The 23,968-nt window shown below is 35.2% G+C and overlaps 1 protein-coding gene across 2 annotated transcripts in view; it reads left to right on the top strand.

Annotated features, from left to right (window-relative positions):
* Positions 1 to 963: 963 nt before the first annotated feature.
* LOC149838262 (3'(2'),5'-bisphosphate nucleotidase 1-like) overlaps positions 964 to 23,968 on the top strand; it is a 30,982-nt gene continuing 7,977 nt past the window's right edge. Inside the window, exons 1-4 of one of the 2 annotated variants that reach the window (XM_090007647.1) lie at positions 964 to 1,222; positions 18,825 to 18,900; positions 20,381 to 20,454; positions 20,584 to 20,789. In XM_090007647.1, the coding sequence (XP_089863773.1) occupies positions 1,010 to 1,222; positions 18,825 to 18,900; positions 20,381 to 20,454; positions 20,584 to 20,789 (569 nt within the window). In that variant the 5' untranslated portion in view covers positions 964 to 1,009. Of the gene's footprint in view, positions 1,223 to 3,190; positions 3,426 to 18,824; positions 18,901 to 20,380; positions 20,455 to 20,583; positions 20,790 to 23,968 lie in introns of those variants that run through there. The other variant, XM_090007648.1, reaches the window with a different exon arrangement.

Consider the following 23,968-nt stretch of genomic DNA (forward strand, 5'->3'; position numbering starts at 1 on the left):
TGGTTACGAGGCTAAAATGGTAAATTACTATACATTTAACGGCAATGTTGACGGAAGTTAACCGTATTTTTTTAATTAACCATAAAAATATCTAGGTGCCATACTAACAATTTCTCAAGCTTAGCCAAAAACATAGGTGTAGTTCGGTGCATCCAATGGAGTGTTGTGAAGGTCTTGAGTTAAAGACCCGGATCAAACCCTGTTGGCGCATGGGTCCATAGCTTTCAGAGGTGGGCCACGTAAGGCAGTGTGGTCGTGGGGCTCTACCCAGGGTTTTCCCTCGCAGGTTCCTCATCATAAAAAAAACTTAGGTGTAGTTGATAGCTCTTTCTTTGTAAAACCTTGATTCTTTGGTAGTAATTAGTTGTTATGCGTATATAAAATTCAGCTTTACTAAATTTAGCTCATTTGTGGCTGTTACTCATGGTAACATGCTTTCTAATAAGGGTACCAATGGGTCAGGTTTGACTCGGATCCGACCCATACCAAACCATATAGTGTCACGGTTTGGTGATAAATAAGAAGGTCCGATTAGAATCGGAGTTGAACCCGAAGGATCCGATTAATATATGGTTTGTTTTTAAAATGATTTTGAAAATGTTAGGACTGTGCATCAGTTTCACATATATATAATTAACTAAAATATGTTTACCAACCAAATCTCGTATGAACCAAGATTTTCATAAGTATTTTTTTTTATTTTTTTTGATAATTTTACTGTAAGGATGTGATCTATTATAGAAACAGACTCTTGGATCATTCAATTAAGATGTATAAGAAAGATCTTTTAAGGATTGAAAATCAATAACTTAAAATTTTTTAAAGCATAAAAATCGCATTTCTTGTTTTTTAGCAAATGGTGCAGTGTTAGATTTGTAAAAAAACGTATGAAAATCTCGATTACAACATGCATCTATACAGAGAGTGCGAGGAAATAAAGACTTTCTAAGCCATGTAGAGAGAGAAGTGCATCATCATCAGCGAACCGGTGTCCGCTCGGACCGAGCGGATGGCTTCTATAAGAGGAGTGTCTCTGCTGCCTCTCTCGCCTCGTTGTAACGCCGCCCGCTCCTTCCTCCCTCACCGGAACCCAACCTTAACCTTGCTCCCTCCTTCCAACCTCAGCAGGCCCTCCTCCTCTTTTTCTGTTGCTGCGATGGCGTTTGTGAGGGAGCTCTCCGTCGCCAAGAAGGCTGCTTCTCTCGCAGCCCAGCTCTGCAAGGTTTCTCTCTCTCTCTCTCTCTCTCGATTCAATTAGGGTTTCTTCTTTCTTCTTCTTTAGTATGGAATTCGGGAAATGCCATCAATTCCGGCTAACACTGACTGCCGGGTGAGGGGCTTGATTGAGCTGGGTGTATTCTGTTGCCCAAATCGCAGATTCTGGTTCAATTTTGACTATGGATCTGTAGGTTGTGCTCAGAAGCTTTTATTCTATGTCGGGAGCCAATTTTTTTTTTATGACATTGATGTTTTGGTTGAATGATTTAGGGGCTTCTTTAAATGTTTTTTATTTTGTGGGTAACGGATATTATCTTAATCGGAATGGTGATTCTTGCATGCGCACTTCTTCACTAGGTATGAAAGATCTGAGTTTTTGTTCGTTCGGGTATAAAGATGGGAACTAAAGAGTAGTAAGGCTTAGTTCCTTTGGATAAGTCATGGTTGTCCCCCATAAGGGCGGTTTGTGGTATGAAAGATGCATATGCATTTATCGAGTATGAAGCTCATTTGGATTTCCATCTTAACGGGCTGGAAAGGGTGTTCGATTTTCAGTCCCTATATATTGTTTATGTTCGAGGATATGTGTATTCTTGAGAAGCAACGTCAGGAGGTCCTATTGATAAAGTGATGATGTGATCGGCCGGAAATGGGAGATAGTCATTGGAAGTATACAATATTGAAGGAGAGGATGACTACGCTGGCAGAAGACTGTTTCCTACCAAGACTCCTGCCACTGAGTGTATTTTGGCCGCTATCCTAAGCTTTGTGCATTGCGTACTGAACTAGTTTCATAAAGGCGAAATTCAAGGCTGCAAGTAGGCTTTAAGATGCTAACGTTTAAGCCTCAACACAACATTAAAATTTCTGGAAGGTAAGAAGACAATGAGAGACAATATGATAGGTGAGAAATTGGTCCTTGGTATGGTGGAAACTAGTTACGAGCTACAACTCATGCATTTGGTCGGCAATTGACATCTACCAGTTGAGATTAGAAGGTTGATGCTCTAGGAAGAAATTACTTGCTAGATTATGCTGTAAGCTCCCACCACATTTGGTTGTCTCTTGGCATTATTAACTGGAATGTTTTGAATGCAGCCCTGTTCACTAAATGGTTGGTGTGGTATAAGTGGATAAAACTGAGGATCTTTGCTGGGTTCATGTCGAGGGCATAACATGGCCCCTTCAGTGCTCCATCAAAATGGGGAGGAATTATATGTGGTCCGCCATTTCAAGTTTCTAGAAGGCTAAGTGCAGTCAAAGTTGACAAGAATCAGCTTTGGAAAACATGCCCTGCAACAGTTCTATAAGGAGAACAGAAATTTACAATAGATGGGAGAGAGAATAGTGGATTGTCCCCTGCTCCTCTAGGGATGGCCATTTGTATTAACAACATATTTTTTGGTGTACAAAAATACCCCTCTCATTATATTACAATCCCCATCAGATACACATATTATAAACTGGACAAAAATGTCCCTGAATATTAATACGATTTTCAACACTCTCCCTCAAACTATACATGGGTTGTGGATGACCATGGACAGTTTGCATTTGAGATCCCAATGTCTGGCACAAGATAGCGGTTTCATGGAAAGATCTACAACTTGATCTTCTCCTTTAACGAAGAGTGGTTGAATCTCCCTGCTTTCGACCTTTTTGCAAACAAAATGTTGATCCAGTTCAACATGTTTCATCTTTCTATATTGGACTGGATTGGCAGCAATGGCTACAACACTTCTGTTGTTACAAAATAATAAGGATTTAGTGATGGGTTGATGAAAAATTAAGAGCAAGTGCCAGATCCATAAGATCTCCACAATCGCTCCTGCCATGGCTCTGTATTCAGCCTCTGTGCTAGATCGAGCCACAATATTCTGCTTCTTGCTTGACCATGATATGAGATGGCCACCTAAGAAAACACCATATCATGTAACTGACTGCCTAGTTGTTAGATCTCCTGCCTAATCTGCGTCTAAATATGCCACCTCAAAAAGGGATGGATCATGGGAACATGCATCCTCTTTTCTTTTATACATGAGTCCATCAGTAACTGTTCTTTTAATGTAACACAAGATTCTCTTTGCTGCCTCCGTATGACTGTTCTTAGGTGCATGCATAAATTGGGATACTTGATTGACTGCGAATACCAAGTCAAGCTGAGTAAACGTCAAGTATTGCAGAGCTCCAGCCAAATTGCGGAAAAGGTGAGGCTCTTCCAACACCATCCTCTAGAATATCATTCACATAGTTATCAAAACCGTGCCTGAAGGTGCAAATAGCGCTTCGCTTTGAGGCATAGGTAAATAGTGCTACAAAGAAAAAAAAAAGAAAGAAAAGAAAGAAAAGAAAGAAAAGAAAGAAAAGAAAAAAAGAAAGAAAGAAATAAAAGAAAAGAAAGGAAAGAAAGAAAGAAAAAAAGAAAGGAAGGAAGAAAGAAATAGAAGGAAAGAAAGGAATATAGAGAGAAAAAAAAGAAGGAAAGAAAGAAAAAGAATGAAAAAGAAAGAAAAAGAAGGAAGAACGGAAGAAAGAAAGAAAAAAGAAAGAAAGAGAAAGAAAGAGAAAGAAAGAGAGATAGAGAGACAAAAAGAACGAAAAAAGAAAGAAAACTATTTATATTTGCAATTTTTTGTAGAAGAAGAAGACAAATGTTAATTTCGCTATTTATTTGCAATTTTCTATTTCTTATTGATTGTTACTTTATCAATAAAGCATTTATATATATTTGTAGATATTTTTAAAGGTTTTTTTAAAGTTAAAGAAAATAAATTATGAGGCTTACTCCTCGCTTTAGTTTTTTGTGGAGTGCGACACTATGCCACAACACTTTTCACAACATTGATCATTCACCATTTTGGTGTTAACTGCAAGTGGCGTTGACACTAGCTTGCAATATGACATATTGAAACGATTAAGATCAACAACATACTTGTGTTGCATTAAAGCCATATGTGTCAAAGTCTGATCAACCTTCATTCCAATGAAATATCTTAGTTGGCCTAATTCTTTCATGTGAAACCTTGAATTGAGCATATTCTTTAATTGAGAAATTCCAGACTTGCCACTACCTGTGATCACTATGTCATCCACATAAAATGTGACTATAGTTACGTGTCTTCCACCATAATGAATAAACAATGAATAATCACACCAACTTCTAATAAAGCCCAGAGAACAAAATGCCGTAATGAACGTCTCAAACCATGAATGAGAAGCCTGCTTTAAATCATATATAGCGTTCTTCAACATCAATACAATTCTTTGTGTATCTTCTTCCACCATATCCTGGTGGATGCTCCATGTACACTTCTTCCTGTAGTTCCCCATGGAGAAACACATTTTTGACGGCCATCTGACTCAAGTCCCAGTTATGTCTCTCTTTAAGAGACAATACTAGCCTAATAGTCCCCATTCTCACAACCAGACTGAAGGTTTCATCAAAGTCGAGCCCATGCTCTTGGGTGTATTCCTTCTCAATCAATCTAGCTTTGCAATGCTCTATGCTTCCATTTTCCTTGTATTTGATTTTATACACCATCGTGCACCTACCACATTTTTATCAATGGATCTAGGCACTACTTCCCAAGTATCACTCATGTATTGCAATGATCTCTTCGTTCATAGCCTCAATCCATCACTTGTCTTTTGACACTTCATGATAGAATCTAAGTTCCTTTCCTAGAGAAATATTGGCAGCGAAGGTCTGGAATTCAATTGAGAAGGCTTCATAACTTACCCATCTACATGGTGGATGACAAAATCGAGTGAACTGTCTGACTTGGCCAATCAACTGCTGAGAGGAGGAATCAGATGAAGTGGGCTGTTCACTCACAGCAGGTGTATCTGTGGACTGATCTGCACTGGGACTGCTTGCTGGTGGCTGGACAGCACTTGAGGAAGCAATTTGTGCAAGGGAAATAGACTGCTGCAGCTGTTCACAAAGATCTTTCGAATTCGGCTGATTGCTGGTCTGTTTCCTCTTAACATAAGCTCGAGGATAAGACTGAAATTTGGCACCTTTTTTCTTGTGCTGATTCCCAGCACTCCGCAGACAATAACTTGGGATTTCTTCTACAGCTGATTTCTCACCATCTGCTTTGTTTGGGATGGTTGTATCATGCTCTTGCAAAGGAATAGTCATAGGACAAAAGTTAAGATCCGCTTACTGCCCTGCATTTTTGCTTGGCGCATAATCCAGTTCATGAAAAACATGTTTCAAAATTAAAATCTTTTGAGTCACAGGATTAAAGCACCTATATCCAAGATACTCGTCATTATAACCAATCAGTTGACACTCTTGTGCTTTCAGAGATAGTTTGTCACATAGAGTATCATCCACATGTACAACGCATTTGCTTCTGAATGCACACATAATGGAATAATGCGGGTACTAGAGCAGAAAATATGGCGATTATCCTCTCAAGTTGGAAAGTGGCATGCGGTTAATGCAATATACATCAATATGAAACCCCTCAGTCCACATCTTTTATGACCTTAGGCTCTATCAACATTGTCAAGGCTGTTTCGACGATGTATCAATGCTTTCTCTCAAATACCCTATTTTGTTGAGGTGTCCTCAGGCAAGACGTTTCACACAACATTTTCATGTAAATAGTCACTAAAAGTCATGACCATATTTTCACCACCACTATCATGTAATGAAATAAAAAAAAGCACATAAATGTCACTTATGGACTTACAAGAACACAACCAACCAAGGAGAACACTTGATTAATCAAGCTACACTACCCACACAAGGGTCAAAATAAATGTTCTTGTATTGCATGAAATGCTACATGGGCTTGAAGCCCTATTTATAATACATAAGGGACATAGGGAGCAACCCAACTAGCTAGTTGGAGCTGCCCAATCAGATTTCATCATTTACGTTTACCAAAAAAATAAAAAGAAACATAAAAATAAACAGTCAGCCCCTAATGGGCTGACGCCTATTACAATGTAAAATAACAGAATACCCTTGATGGGTATTTCGGTTTACATACATATATATTTTAATATATACATATAGATTATATCTATATCTATATATACATACAACTATATATATTAAAGGCTTATCTTAACACCCCCCCTCAAACTCATGATGTAATAATCGAGAGTTTCCCAAGTAGTAAGTGAAATCTAGGTGACGGGAGTACTTTAGTGAAGAAATCCGCAAGTTGATACTCAGATGGAATATAAGGCAACATGATGGTCTTCTTCAAAAATTCTTCACGAACGTAGTGACAATCCATTTTAATTGTTTGGTTATTTCATGGAATGTATGATTGCTTACAATGTATATTGCGCTCTTAATGTCAGAACATAATTTTGAGGGTTCTGCAATGTGAACTCCCAAGTCTTCTAATAACTGCATCAACCATATTAACTCAGATGTAGTTGTTGCTATGACACAGTACTTTGCTTCAGTGGAAGAGAATGATACTTTTTGTTGCTTCTTGCATCTCTATGAAATTAGAGAATTACCTACAAAGACACAGGAACCAGTGATTGAGCATCTATCATTCACATCCCCTCCCTTGTGAGAATCAGAATATGCAATAACTTCTAACGAAGAAGAGGATGAAAGAAATAACCCATAATTAATAGAATTTTTAATATATCTAATAATTCTCGTTACGTCACCCATATGTACCATAGTGAGAGCATATTGAAACTGACTAACAGAATGATTAACATGAGAAATATCAAGATGAGTAATAGAGAAATAAGACAAAGCTCCAATCATTTGTCTATATAGAGTTGGATCCTTCAGAGGTTCTTCATCATCTTTCTTTATTTTTGCATTTATGATCTCTGGAGTATCAACTTGTTTTTCATCTGAGAGTCTTGACCACTCTATGATTTCTGCTGCATGCTTAGTATACAATAAAAAATAACTACGAGATGAGTAAGCCACTTCTATTCCAAAAAATATCATAAAAAACCAAGATCTGTCATATCAAAGTTATCTTTGAGTACATCTTTGCTATAATTAACTCCCTGCTTATCACTTCTTGTGATAATTATATTATCAACATAAAGAAGTAATATCACAATTCCTGCATTAGAAGACTTAACAAACAATGCAGTGTCAGTATAATAAGATTTAAAGTGAAGTTGTGCCATCACACTATGAAATCGATCTTACCAAGCCTTGGGGGCTTGCTTGAAGCCATACAATGCTTTTCATAACTGATTTTTTTCATGTGCTAAACATAAACCTGGTGGAGGATCCATTTAAACTTCCTCATTGAGATTATTATTCAAAAAAACATTTTTTACATCTATTTGAAAAATTTGCCATTTTTTAATTGATGCTATATAAATAAGGGTTCTAACAGTGGTTATTCGAGCAACTAGAGCAAATATCTATATTCTTGACTGTATCCTTTGGCTACTAACCTAGCTTTATATCTTTCTAATATCTCATCACTTTTAGTTTTTATCTTATAGACCCTTTACATCCTATAGTTTTCTTTCCTTTAGGTAATGTTTAAATTTAAGTTTTTGCCTTTTTTAAAGGTTCTAATTTATTATTCATTACCTTAATCCATTCTTGATGATTTTTAGTATCATGATAATATGTTGGTTCTACATATGAATGTATAGCCATTAGACAAGATCTATATTTAGGTTCAAAAGAATCATAAGATACGAATCTACTAGCAGCCTTTGAACTTTTCATGGATTTTCTAACACTAGAAGAATCTATATCTTGATTTTGAGAATGTCTTTCTAAAGCACATGGTGGATGGTCTTTGGTACGTCGAGTATAGGTTTGAATTTCATTATGAGATAGGTCTATATTGTCAAGATTCTCATTCACATTCCCATGTGCATCATGAATGTCCTCGTTGTCACTCATGCACATCATGAATGTTATCACATCTTTCATGCTTATTGACAAGGTTGAAAAGAAATAAATAGTCACAATGCTCTTAGATTTTCTCTTTACCAAACTTATTTTCATTTTCAAGAAAAGTAACATTTCTTGAAACATATAATTTGTTCATTTTAATGTCATAACATCTATATCCCTATTGATTTTGGCATAACCTAGAAAAACACAAAGAATTGTTTTTGGGGAAAGTTTGTCATTTTTGTTGATAAGGACAAAACATTTACAACCAAAGACTCAACCTTTTATAATTGAGAGATATTTTAAATAATTTTTTAATAGGAGAAATGTTTTAAATATTTTTTGAAGGCATTCTATTTATCAAATAAACTGTCGTAAGAGCGGCTTCGACCCAAAACATTTTTGGAACATTTCTTGATATAAGAAGTGTTCTAGTGGTCTCAACAATATGTCTATGTTTCCTTTTGGCTAGTTCATTTTGTTGAGGAATATAAGGATATGATTTTTGATGAATAATCCCATGTAAGTCAAGATAATTTTTGAATTCTTTTGACATAAATTCTCCTCCAGTATCGATTCTAAAGATTTTAATATTGGTTTTAAATTGAGTCTTTGTATAACAATAAATTTTTTTAAAACAATCAAATACTTCAGATTTGTGTTTAATAAAATATATCCAAGAGTGTCTACTATAATCATTTATACGCACAACATAATAAGATACTCTTCCTTTGGAAACAACCGGAGCCAGTCCCCATACATTTGAATGTACCAATTCAAATAGATTTTTAGATTTAAAATGTCTAAGCCCAAAGGGTAAGGATTTCATTTTACCAAGGATGAAATCTTTATAAACAAAATCTCTTTTTTTATAACATGTAAGAAATGAAAACAAATGAAATTTGGACAGACTAGGATGTCGTAGTCTTTTGTGCCAATTTTCTATATCTTTTTTTTTAACAAAATTATAAAAGGTATGTTTTGATAATTGTCCATAACATAGAGATCTCCTCTTCTATGGCCTCGCCAAATCGACTTTTTGTACTAGAGATCCTGAATTAAATAATCATTAGATAAAAACAAAATTTTACATCCATGATCCATAATTTAAAAAACAGATAAAAGGTTTAAATTCAATTTTGATACTACTCTAATATTTGGTATAAAGAAAATTTGTTGTTTTTGAAAAGCCCCAAAACTTTTAATTTTTAAGGAAGTTCCATTGGCGGTTGAAAAGAATCGTTTGATTTAGTATGACATTCAGATAATATGGACTCATTTGAGTCATATAGAAAGAAGCATCATAATCAAGGATCCAAAATGTCTTACCGGGGTCACCACTTGTGGATACGGCTGCCCTCGAGAAGGAATAAGCTTGATTTTTGAACATTGGTTGTAGTGTCGCCATGAGTTGTGCCAAAGATAATGAGCTGATGCATTTGGAGTCGTCTATACCATTTCTTTCAAAAGATGGTCCTACCGAAACTATCCTTTTATCATCTCTTTGATCTTCTTTCCTTCTTTGGGGGTAAAAATGGCTTGATGTGTCCTGGTTTATAGCAATGATAATATATTATTTTGCCATTCTTCTTGTATTCATTATCACTTCTTTTATCATTTTGACTTCTTCAATAGTAATTGAAATTTCTGCTGTTAACATTATTTTTTACAAAGTGAAGAGGTTTATAACTCTTAGTGTGATTTTCGGACTTTGACATAGCAAAAACAAATTCTTCATCCTTTGACGTGGATGTTTTTTTTAACCTATTTTCCTCAATAGTTAACTCTTCAAGAGTTTCAACTATGGTAGGTACACCTCCTCTACGAAGAAGGCCCGACTTGGTCTCTTCAAATTCGGGTCTAAGCCCATTAACAAATTGATAGAAATGCTTCATTATAATTTGTTTTTCAAAGAATTCTACATCTTGGGGGCAATGCCATTTTGGCTCTAGAAGAGCCAATTCATCTTAAAGAGGAGAGAAAACATTGTAATATTCCCTAATACTCATCTCTCCTTAGGTCATAGTTTGCTCTTTATTTTGCACATTGCATATGCGAGCAATATCCTTGAGACTATACATATCTTTAAGATACTTCTATGCATTACTACCAAAGTCAAATTTTGCTAAGGTAGAACATTTGTTGATGTCAACACTATTGAAGAGCCATCCAATTATCTTGGAATGACCCATCCTCCACTCTTTCCATTTTTTCTCATATTCGGTGACATCCTTAGACGTATCTTATCTTTGAAGAGCCACTTTTCATTTTTAATCTTGGTAAGTACAAGTCTAGGCCTTCTTTCGGTACCATCAACCAAACTCCATAGACCCTTTTTCCGTATTTTGTGTTTCACTATGGATGCCCACATCACATAGTTAGTATTATTGAGTCGCACAAGAATGAAAACAATCACTTTCCTTTCACCCTCCATGTTTTACAATAATGAGAGCGAAAGGAAGATAACAAAAGATTTGTTATTGGAGCCTTTTGATAGTGTGCTTCTTGATGCAACGATCTCACAAACCGATGCTCCACCAATCTAACGATGCTCCTCTTGGCCTTTTCGAATAAATAACAACTCAAAAGCACCAAAGCTTTGATACCATGTAATGAAATAAAACAAATGCACATAAATGTTCTTGTAGTGCATGAAATGCTCTAAAGACATTGAAATATACATGGGCTTGAAGCCCTATTTATAATACATAAGGGACATAGGGAGCAGCCTAACTAGCTGTTGGGCTGTGTGACTGTTGGGAGCAGCTCCAACAGCTAGTTGGAGCTGCCCAATCACAGTACATCATTTACATTTACCAAAAAAAAACATAAAAATAAACAATCATACCCTAATGGGCTGATGCCTATTACAATGTAAAATGATCAGAATACCCATCATATATATATATATATATATATATATATATTAGAGGCTTATCTTAACATATCACTGCAGAAACAAAGGATTTTATTGAAAAATTGAGTTTCCACATAAGATTTAAAGAATTGAAACATACAAAGAACTTGATCCTTATGTTTCAAGAAATAGATCCAGGTATACTTAGTAAAATCATAAAAAAAATAACATAATAAAGAGATTTAGATATTGACATAACGAGAGTTGGTCCCTAAATATCAGAATGTGTAAACTCAAAGGAAAATGAAGTTCTTTTATTAGGACTAAAAGAGAGTTCATGACTCTTTGACAACAATTGAAACATAACAATTAACACTTTTGACACTGAGCCTTTCAACGGAACAAGTCCACTATTACATAATGATTGAATGAAATGAGAATTGCAATGGCCGAGTCTCCAATGCCATAACTCAACTTCTTTATTGTCTCCATGAAGACCAGACACATTGGAATGCCAGGACCAGCACTCCAACCATTTCATCCGAAACTGCCACGAATCCCAACCTGTCCAGTATTGGTAGCTCCTCCATGGTGGACACCCATCTAGGAGAATGCCATGGCCAAGCCATGCGTATCCTGTGCAGAACCTACCACAGATGCAACATAGCCTATTTCGGGCTGAGAAGGAACATGAAACGATGATCTTTGTTCTGTGGGAGGTAGACATGCATGAAAATGTGGAGGATAAGGGACTATAGGTGGGCAAGTGTCACCAAAAGCAGTTAGAGCTTGTGTGCCCCCCTTCTTTCCACACATATGGCAGGTAATGTTTGGATGTGATGATGATGTGGGTGTTGGCAAAAAAGGCCACCACCTCCTCCACGACCAGCATTGCTTCCAAGTCCGCGTCCTCGACCACCTCCACCTGTCCTGGCCGAATAGTTGGTTTCACGAAAGTTCCCACTTGCTACCATAACCTCATGTTGTGCTTGTTGGTCTTCCTTGGACGATATGCTGAATGCTGATTCAAACTCCGGCAACTTAGACTGGAGTTGATCAAAACTCGGTTACGTGGCCACAAACATGTAATCTGATCCTAAACCTCTGAGAGTTTGGCTGCATATGTCCTCATTTGAAATTGAGCTCCCAATAGCTGCCAGATGATCTGAAATGTATTTGACTTTATTCAGTAACTAGTTAACTCAAGAAGGATGAATTAATAGGGTTTGACAAAGATATTGGGAAGAAAGGAAGTACAAAAACAAGAAAAATTAAATGGACAGATGTAAAGAAGACAAAACAAAACAATAGGACAAAAAATGAACAAATCAGGCCTCTCAGAATATCCTGTTGATGTCAGCAAAATGAATGCAGTAGGACGGTAGAAATGATGCAGATCTGTAGATCAGGATATACTGATTGTCCCAAATTTTCTTTTTTTTTGGGGTCGACCTAGGGCAGAAAATCTGATGTTCTGGTCGAACTCAGATTAACGATGAAAACTCCTCTCCTTTCTTTTTTTTTTTTTTTAAAAGAGAACATCCACTTTTCTTTTCTTTTTTGAATGGAAGGACGATCCAATATATCTGAAAATAAATCTCCTTTTTTTTTTGCAGACCTGTAGGGCTGTCGCAGATCAGATGCAATCAGAAAATAAAACCAGGAGTAAAAGATAGATCTGCAGATCTCGAATAGATTTGATATAGGTCTAACGAGACATAGGCAAAGAGTATCAAATATGATGGCTCAAAAGGCAGATTTGACGTAGATCTGAAAAGAAGCCTTACAAACAATCAAGCTTTCAAATAACTTGATACTTCAAAACACTCAAAACATATGCTAGCACAAAATAACATTAAGATGCTTAACACTACAAAAGTAAAAAAGTGCTTCAAATTCTCTGTATTCATAAATATGAGGGGATAAAACCCCTTCTTCAATTACACTGTTACAATGGATAGCCCTTATTTATAAACCCTTACAACTCTTAAAGAGTCGTTGGGCTATTCCCAACGGCTCTAATTAGAGCCGTTGGGAATCAGCCAAACCACTCTTATTTTGACTGTGTACAACAGTCAGTGGTTGTACACTGTACATAGTCAGCTACTGACTGCAGAAGTAGTACATAAAAAGGAAAAATAAATAAAATTTAAAATTATAGAAATAAGAAAATAAAAAATATAAGATTATACGTATATACTTTAAATATTTATTTATATACACATACTTATACATATACATACTCTTGTATTACGAAGAGTATGTATACATATATGTATTATTTTCTAACAGTCTCCCTCAAACTTATGGTGAAATCACCGAAAGTTTGTCAAGTAAAAATTTGAATCTTGGTGAGCACAGTTTCTTGGTGAAGAAATCCGCAAGTTGATATTCTAATGTCACGTAGGGAATGCCAATAGTCTTCTTTAAATATTCTTCATGAACAAAATGACAATCCATCTCTATATGCCTGGTTCTTTCATGAAACGTATGATTTCGAGCAATGTATATGAAGCTCTTGTTGTCACAACATAATCTTGTATGATTCTGAAGAGGAATTCCCGTATCTAAAATTAGTTGTTTGAGCCACATGATTTCCATGGTAGTAGTCGCTATTGCTGTATATTCAACTTCTGTACACATTCTGTTGTTTCTTGCACCTCCATGAAATCAACAATTCACATAGAAACACACAAAAACCAGTAGTTGAGTGCCTATTATTTGAATCCCCTCCCCAATCAACATCAAAGTATGCAATAAGATCTAAGGAGGAATAAGAGGATAGAAAAACTTTCTTATTTATTGTGCCTCTAATGTATTTGATAATCCTCATTACTGCATTCATATGAGCTGATGTTAGAGCGTGTTGAAACTGACTGGCTACATGTACAACATGAGCTATGTCTGGTCTTGTAATACTTAAATACATAAGAGATCCCATGAGTTGTCTAAAAGGGATTGGATTGTCTAAATAAACTCCATCATCGGCTCGTATCTTCATTCCAACAGTCTCTGGGGTGTCAACAACTTTATCATCTGAGAGTCCTGACCTGTCAATAATATCTGAAGCAAACATTGTTTGTGACAATATGTATCCTCTGTTAGAGTATGATACTTCTATACCAAGAAAATATGTTAGGAACCCAAGGTCTGTCATTTCAAAAGAATTTTTCAAAAACTGTTTTACTTTCTTGATTCCTTCTTTGTCACTCTCTGTAATCAACATATCAACATATAAAAGTAAAATTATAATACCTGCAAAAGAATTCTTGATAAATAAAGCTGTATCAGTATAGCATGGTTTAAAACCATATCTTGTAATAACATTGTTAAAAGTATCGAATCAAGCTTTAGGTGCTTGTTTGAGACCATACAATGCCTTTTTTAATTTAAGCACTTTTTCTGAAGGAATTATCAATCCAGGCAGAACATCCATGTATACTTCCTCATTAAGATTCCCATTCAAAAAATCATTTTTAACATCCATTTGAAATATATTTTAATTTTTAATAGCTGCAATAGCTACAAGCATTCAAACAATGGTCATTCTGGCAACATGAGTAAAAGTTTCTTCGTAATCCATTCCGTATTTTTGAGAATATCCTTTGGCAACTAGCCTGGCTTTATGCCTTTCAAATGATCAATCACTTTTTTTTTTTACTTTAAAAACCCATCTACATCCCATGGTCTTCTTTCCAATGGGTAAATTTAGAATTTCCCAAGTGTTAGCTTCCTTAAGAGCGTCTAATTCTATATGCATAGCTTTTATCCATTCGGGTAAATTTTTTGCTTCATTATAACCTGAGGGTTCAAAATATGAGTGTATAGCTATAAGACATGCTCTATGTCTAGGGGAGAATGAGTCATAAGATACAAATTTATTTAGAATTCTTGAGGTTCGTTTAGATTTACGAATGATGGTTTGTTCTGAAGGAATTTCTAATGCTTCATGGTTACTTTGATTTACACTTTCATTGGTTGCATTTTGATTTCTTCTAGTGTATACTATTGGTTTAACTGTTCTATCTTCAATAGGAGGTTCTATATAACTATTTTCATCGTTAGACAATAGTTTAAACAAGAAAGAATAATCAGAATTTATGTCTTGTGACGTGTTTCCTTCAAATCCACTTTCATTTTCAACAAAATTGACATTTCTTGAGACAAGAAGTTTATCATTTTTGATATCATAGCATTTAAATTCTTTTTGTGTTTCAGAGTAATCAATGAACACACAGGGGATAGCCTTAGAGGATAGTTTATCTCCTTTATCATTTAAAACATAACATTTACAACCAAAGATTCAAAGTCTTTGATAGTCAGGTTGATATTTGAATAATTTTTCAAAGGGAATTTCATTTGACAAAGGTTTTGAAGACATCCTGTTTATGAGATATACTGCGGTTAATGAAGCTTCAGCCTAAAGATTTTTAGGAACATTTCTAGCAATAAGAAGGGTTCTTGTAGTTTTCATAATATATCTGTGTTTTCTTTCTGAAATTCCGTTTTGTTGTGGGGTTTTAGGACACGATTTTTGATATAAAATTCATTTATTTTATAAAATTGTTTAAACTCATTTGACAAATATTCTCCTTCAGAGTCAATTCTGAGAATTTTGAGTTTACTTTCAAATTGATTTTTAATCATATTATGGAATGTTTTGAAGGTTGCAAATACATCTGATTTAAACTTAAGAAAGTAAATCCAACAATATATAGTGAAGTCATCGATAAACACAACATAGTAGAAGAATCCTCCTTTAGAAGTAACAGGAGCAAGACCCCACACATCCGAATGAACTAATTCAAAAGGCATTGAAGAGTAAAAAGTTCTTTGACCATATGGCAAGACGACATTTTACCAACTAAACATTCTTTACATTCAAAAATTTCTTTACAAAGATTCTTGATAACAGGAACAAAATTTAATTTCCTTATATTTGGATGCCCAAGTCTATGATGCCAAGTTCGTATATCTTTTGTTTGGGGAGTGTTACAAAATGATTCTTTTGGAATACAAATGAAATCTATATAATAGAGCTCTCTTTGCCTAGAACCGTCCCCAATCAATTTTCCGGACTGACCCAACATTTACTTGATGAGAAAATAACATCATATCCATGATTCGAGATTTGAGAAACTGAAAGTAGGTTAAGATGAAGTTTTGGTATAAGTCTTAATTTTGGAATGTAAAATTTGTTATGTTTTGACAAATCATTTTTAAAAATTTCAACACCCTCTATTTCCAAGGTAGTGCCATCGGTAGTGGAAACAAAAGATGCATTCGAATTAGGTTGACATTCGGATAATATAGACTTATGTGGGGTCTTATAAAAAGAAGCTCTTGAATCAATAAGCCAAGAGCACATACCAGGAGTAGAAGATGATGCAATGACCGCTTCTGAGGTAGATTCTTTGAGTAATGGTTGCAATGCTTCCGTCAATTGAGACAATGATTTGGTGCAGTCTTTGAGATTCAGAGTATCCTCATCTTGTTTTGATGGTGTAGCGGCAACACGTTTTCTTGATGCCTATATTTGTATCTAGGATATTGAAGCCTAATATGACCAGGTTCATTATAGTTATGGCAAATGATTTTTGATTCTCCTATATTCTTGCTAAAATGAGGAGGTTTATATGGCTTGATATAATGTCTTGGTTTTGATGCGGCAAGTGCACAATCCTCTTCTTGGCCATTGCTAGAAGTAGCAAGCATACTAACATTTTACTCATATTTAGCCTAGTTTCTTCTCCACTAAGCTTAGTGAAAATCTCATGAATAGGAGGAGAAGATGAAGATGATAGCAAGGAAGCCTTGTTTGTTCAAACTCGGGTCTCAAACCATAGAGAAAAACAAAGAGTCTATCTTCTTCAACTTGAACTCTTCGCATTTCTATACATTCACCTTTCCATTTGGGTTCAAATTGGGTAAGTTGGGTCCATATAGAGGATAACACCATAAAGTAATCTCATACATTTTTATCTCCTTGTTTGATATTTCTAACTTTTTTCTTGGAGATAATACTTGTAAGCCATATTTTTTTCGGTAAACATACTTCTAAGATATTCCCATGCTTCATTTGCCTTTTTGAAGCATAATAGGTTTGAGGTAATTTTTGTCTCAACTCCACTTAGCATCCATGAAAGAATTTTTGCGTTTTTCATTTTTCATTCATCAAATTTCTTGTAGTATTCTTCCATGGCTTTGTTTCTTTCGTCAAGACTAGTCTCAATCCCATTTTCACCTAATGTAATTTTAGGAGTAGGTTCAAGAATAATACCTCTTACGAATCCCTAGAAACCTTGATCCTTGATGAATGTCTCCAAGTGTCCCGCCCAAATGTTATAGTTGCTTAATTCAAGTTTGAATGGCGGAATAAAGTTGGAGTTGCTTGTGTTGTGTGGGAAAAATTCACCCATAGTGAATTAGAAGAGAAAAAAATTAACCACCACCACGAAGGAGAATAAGCACGCTTTTCGAGGTGGCCCACCAATGCACGGTTGATCATACACCAAGCTCTGATACCATGAAAAGAAGCCTTACAAACAATCAAGCTTTCAAATAACTTGATACTTCAAAACACTCAAAACATATGCTAACACAAAATAGCATTCAAATGCTTTACACTACAAAAGTAGAAAAGTGCTCCAAATGCACTGTATTCGTAAATACGAGGGGATAAAACCCCTTCAATTACACTGTTACAATGGGCTCATAGCCCTTATTTATAAATCCTTACAACTCTTAAAGAGTAGTTGGGCTATTCCCAAATTAGAGCCATTGGGAATAGCCCAACGACTCTTATTTTGACAGTGTACAGTGTACACAGTCAGCTAATGACTGTGTACAAAAGTAGTACATAAAAAGGAAAAATAAATAAAATGGAAAATTACAGAAATAAGAAAATAAAAAATACAAGATTATACGTATATACTTTAAATACTTATTTATATACACATACTTATACATATACATACTCTTGTATTACGAAGAGTATATATATATATATTCAAGTATATATATATATATGTATTATTTTCTAACAAGATCTGACATAGGACGACAAATTAGAGACAAGATATAAAGGAAGGAGAGAGAAAAAGACGTGAATCAACAAAGACAAGGAGAAGATAAGAAATAAGAAAGATCACAAATCAAGAATAAAAGAGAGAAGAATCAAGAATAAAAGAGGGAAGAGAAGATAGATGAGAACCTCAATGGAGAAGACAGATTGATGTACAGCAGTGATCTGAAGGGGTCCTATCCTTGCCCCGCTCTATTACCATGACATGAATCGGCCTCAGAAAATGTGCCCTGCAATAGTTCAATAAGGAGAGCAGAAATTTACAATAGATGGGAGAGAGATCGTCCCCTGCTCCTCTAGGGACGTCCCTTTTGTATTAACAACATATTTTTTGATGTACAGAAATACCCTTCTCATTATATTACAATCTCCATTAGATACACATATTACAAACTGGACAAAAATGTTGCTGAATATTAATATGATTTCCAACAAAAGCATTCTTAAAACTTATAAAAGTGAGTAATGATGGGCATGTTTTCTAGTTTGATGTTTGTTTAGAACCATTCTCCCTACTATTGTTATTTGTACTTTAATTGTATTATTTGCACTTTGGCATCCTCTGTCGCTTGAGAAGATACATCATGGCTTTAATTATAGTTCTTTTCCTCTTATAACAACCACACTAAGTGATGGTTCTAGTGTATTTGAACCCAAGCCACCTCTCTTAAGATAATGTGCCCTTAACTAGTCCAGCTTTTTTGTTTTTGACCCTTCATTGGAGTTGCTAAGTATTATCTTATTGCAAATACTTCTATCCATAGCAATATAATTGATTAAGATAACCTTGTTTTTTTCAGAAGGTACAGAAGTCCCTTTTGCAGTCAGATGTTCAATCAAAGACTGATAGAAGCCCTGTAACAATTGCTGACTACGGTATATGCTTTTACACTTGAAGATGTCTTTTTTGCTGAAGGTCATGGATAGTGGGTTAATAGTACAAGATGGACTTATCTATGTAAGGTATGCGAATGATATATCGTCGCACCATAGATGCAAATAATTTTAAGCACATACTTGGACTTTGATGAGCTGTATATGTGTATGTACATGAGGCGAACACATAAACCTCAAAGAAAATAGGAATATACCAAATAAGTGAATAAGTAATTAATAGCAAAAGATAAACAATTCAAAAAGGGGTAGAAGCAGTTGTTGCAAATTTACAGTTAGCAACTAGTTCTAATTTGTGTGCTCACACTGCTATATAGATTGATATCAAAGGTCAGAGTAAAGTCACTATATGCTACCTGACATGTACAATTTAAAATATTTTTTTCCTTCATCATGGGAAGGGCATGCTATGGGTTGGTGTTAACCTTGTTCCTGTGCCTTGAGGCATGTGGAGTATAGATTGGTTAGCAGGAGTCATTTCAAAAGGACATGCATGGCATGTATTGGACTTTGATGAGACTTCTATATTTAACAAGTCTACCATTGGCACCATTCACGCTGTCTTATTTTTGTTGGTGATCTTTGATGAAATCTCCATCGACGAGGTATAAGGAATTCACCTTTTCACAATGATATGCATGTTATATATACAGAGCAGTGACTTGGTTATTTCCTAAGTTATATGTGTAATACAATTGATTTTTCAAAAAATGAACATATGAAATGAAGCAGGTTTTGGTTCGAGTCCTTTTCTTGTGCTGTTAGGTTACTTGGTTTTGTTCATGGCATTGCAATCCTACTATATATGACTGGGTCTACAAATAAGGGAAGCAAAACACTTATATCTCAAACTAAAAAAAGAAAAGGCCTTTGTGGAAAATTTCACATTATATGACATGTTTCATGTTGTAATCTCCAACCACATGAAATAAATTTTTGAATAATTGCTGTCACATGGGTATGAGTACTGAGGGTAGGACACATCAATTTCAAAAAATGCGGATATGGGGACACAGCCATATATATATATATATATATTAAATATCACATAAATACAAAATAAATTCAAAATAAACTGAATATAATCTAAATATATATGTTATATCTAAAATATATATTATATACTGAAAATATAAAGTTATAAACTGAATATATAATTATAAATTCTAAATTGAATACAAACTTGTATGTATGGAGGGTAAAAAGGTATGTCCAGGTGTCAACATGGGTATGGAGGGAAAAATGGAGTGTCCGTGTGCCATAGAATAATTGTCATCTGCTGCTTGTATGCGTGCAATGTCCATTAATTGATGGATCTTTAGAAACATTTTCTTCATTGGCAATATGTCCATTCATTCTGCTTGGTCATGTAGTCTTATGTATGGGTAATGGAATCTATAGAAGAAATTCTAAGAAGCATGAATATGATATGCTGATTATGTTTTATTTCCTTCTGTATTAGGTTCACAAGCTTTAATAAGCTTTGTATTGGAACAAGAACTTTCTTCAGAACCCTTTTCACTGGTTGCAGAGGAGGTAAATGTGCAATTGTCCTGTAGGCATCACACCTATCCTAACATTGTGTTTCATAATTTAAACACATTTTTGAGATACTTTTAAATGCTCAATAGCCATCAAGCTGGTTACATATTTCGTGTGTTATAGGACTCAAGTGATCTTCGTAGAGATGATGCTCAAGAAACCCTAGCACGCATCACAAAGCTGGTAAATGAGACTCTATCTAATGATGGCAGCCATGGAATGTCACCATTAACAACTGAAGATGTTCTTGCTTCAATTGATAAAGGTAAATCAGAAGGAGGTCCTCGTGGACGTCATTGGGTACTGGATCCTATAGATGGAACAAAAGGGTAAGGCTGAGGATTCACTTTACTGTTAACACGAGCATGTGTGCACCATAATATGATAAATCACTAAAGAAAATTAATTTGGTTATTATTGTCACTAGTTTATATTATAAATAATTCTCAGAATCATTTTAGAGTATTGATCATGCAAAAACTAAATAAATGGTGTAACATAGTGAACTAAGGGGCTATTTGATTCGAAATTTCGAAGACATGCATGGACAGGATAGTGCGTCCTGTCCTGCCATCACACACTCTGCAATTTTCTTTTTTTAGCATCCAGGTGTGTCCCGTCCTCCGCTGTTCTGTTGGGAGGGGGCAACAATTTTGTGTCTGCAGGATGCACCTAGCGGGCATCCGCGCGTTTGTGTGGACGGCTATTCAAACGCCCCCTAATGAGAACAACAACAATCTATTAGGTGTGAAAGTTTTGGATGGAGAAAAAGATGGAAATCATGAAATGCAAAGTATTCCACTATGACTTCATACAATATGCTCCGCATTGATTTGGTTTTGGCGAAGTTCAATATCTTGTGGACAATGCCACTTTGGTTCAAGAAGAGCTAACTCTTCCCATAATTCCGACAAGCCATTGTAGTACTCTCTAATGCTCTTGTCTCCTTAAATCATATTCCGAACTTTAATTTGTAAATTGCACACATGTGCAATATCTTTAAGAGAATACATTCTCTTAAGGTAATCCCACACATCATTAGCATGCTCGAATTTTGCAAGATTCGAGCATTTCTTTATGTCAACACTTGTGATAAGCTAAGACATAATCTTGACATGACCCATTCGCCATTCCTTCCACTTTTTTTCATAAGTGGAGGTGGCCTTAATCCTTTCTACATCCGTGAGAGGTATTTCTTTCTCTCATTCATCCTTGGTGAGGATTAGTGTATGTTCCATATCGATCCCGTCTACTAATCTCCATAATCCCTTTTCCCATATAAGATGCTTCATGATTGAAGCCCATGAGACATAATTGAAATAATTGAGTTTGATGGGCTTAATGGTGACATTATCATTGCCATCCATTTCATAATTTTTGGTAAAAAAGAGATAAAGCGAAGACGAATAAGGAAAGAACAAGAAGAAAAATAAAGAATAGGATACTCTACCGCAAACGGTGAGTATAAGTATTTATCTAAGCTCTTAAGTCTTTACACGATCACAACTTCAAAGGAACTTTATTTCTTTTAAAAAACTTGAGTGGCACGCTTCTCAATGCACCGAAGGAACTTAGCTTGATTGCTTCAACCGTTAGCTTTGTTACCATGTAAGGAAATAGAACCCCAAACGGAACTTCAAAAAGAAGCTTACAAAAGATCTTTCTCAATGAACACAAAGGTTCATTCAACACACTCACAAGAACCCAAATACTCAAAAGAGTGCACACACTGAGAGAGAAAAAATTATCTCATTAAGGTGGGATAAACCCACAAAAAGTGATAATGAAACACGAAGTAAAAACCCATATTTATAGGGCTGAAAAGAAGCTAGAGAGGGGGAGTCATTGGGCTCCCAACGGCTCTAATTAGAGCTGTTGGGAGTCCGTCTCCTATTGTTGCTTTATGCTTTATTGACTGAAAAGTCAATAAAGGCATTAGGCCTATTTGAATGTCCAGAAATAAAAAGTTGCTTTATGCTTTATTGACTGAAAAGTCAATAAAGGCATTAAGCCTATTTGAATGTCCAAAAACAAAAAATAGAAAGTATAGAAAGTTATTCTAACTAGCCTAATTCTAACTAAACTAAGAAACTAAAAAAATAAGATTACATATGATGGAGGTATCTCGCATATGAGATTAACTATAAGATTACAATTTTTAACAATACCGATGGGTCATATCATCAAATGACATGTTCTCGTGTCTTGATGACAAACATTGTTGATGAGCATAATTAATGTGATAAAGTTTTTCTTTACCAACTTCATCCATTTACTAGACGTAATCTCCCTCTATAAGTATGTTTCAAAGTGAAAAGCATTATTATTTTTTAATCCTAGTCGATATTTTCCTTCTTGTATGTTACTTGGTTGAACTGGTTGGAAATTAGTGAGATGGTAGTCAATGCCAATGTCCTTCGTACAGAAGGCCACCAACAAACAACACATTTTCATCTACAACAAAGTTGAACTAACAGAAGACAACTTACCCTTGCTCCATCAAACTTTTGCACAAGAGAGGCTGACATAAAAATAAAGAAAATGTATGCGAGAAAATTCAGCAAGCCAAAACTATAGGCAATCCCATCCTTGCACCCATGATCTAGTGGTATTGGACAAAGCATAGCATCACTGGTTGCCATCTTACATTGTTCCCAACAGCTCAATCAAACACAGTTTTAGGAGGATGAAGCAAAATTTTGTCAGAAGAAAATTTCAAATACAGCAGAATTAAACTAGCATGAAAATATAAGAATACTATTTAACTTGTATCAGAGACATAAGAGAAGGCTACATGTCACACATGAAAAAAGTTGGTAAAATTATTGCATCCATGAATAGTAGTTGTAGTTAATCCATGATTACTTTTCTCTTTTTTTGGGATAACCGGGAAAAAACACCTTGCTCACCGATCTCATCGGTGTAAAACCCCAGGTCCCCCTTGCCCACCAGCGATTAGACCCAGCTACAGCCTCATGGCAAAGGATGTTCACTCATGGATTTCAAACTTGTGATGTCCCATCAACTTGGTGATGTTTTCGAATCACTCCTGTAATGAAGTGCCAAATGAATGAAGCGAAATCTCCAAGAGCAAAACACACACATACACAAGTAGCCACTGATGGGCAAAAATACAACAAACCACAAAAGTGGTAAAAACACACAAAATAAAATGAAAAAATATATTCCACTCAAGAGGGCTTCAAAGAAGCATACATATAATGGGGGAGAACCCCTTTATTTATAGGCACAAGAAGAGGACGCTTGGAGGCTCTAATGTCCCTCAAGGGGGGCTTTTCCAAGGAAAAAGGAAAAAGAAAAGAAAAAAAAGAAAAGGGAAAAAAGAAAGGAGAAAAATATACATGGCATGAAATGGCAAAAAGACTATTTTGCCCTTATTGGGTATTAAAAAGAAAATATATAAATATATATATTTATACATGTAGATAGACACATAGACATATATATATGTAATATATATATATATATATGTATATATATATATGTA

Source organism: Nuphar pumila, chromosome 5, assembly GCF_984573655.1.
Source record: "Nuphar pumila chromosome 5, dmNupPumi1.hap1.1, whole genome shotgun sequence".
NCBI classification, from domain to species: Eukaryota; Viridiplantae; Streptophyta; class Magnoliopsida; order Nymphaeales; family Nymphaeaceae; genus Nuphar; species Nuphar pumila.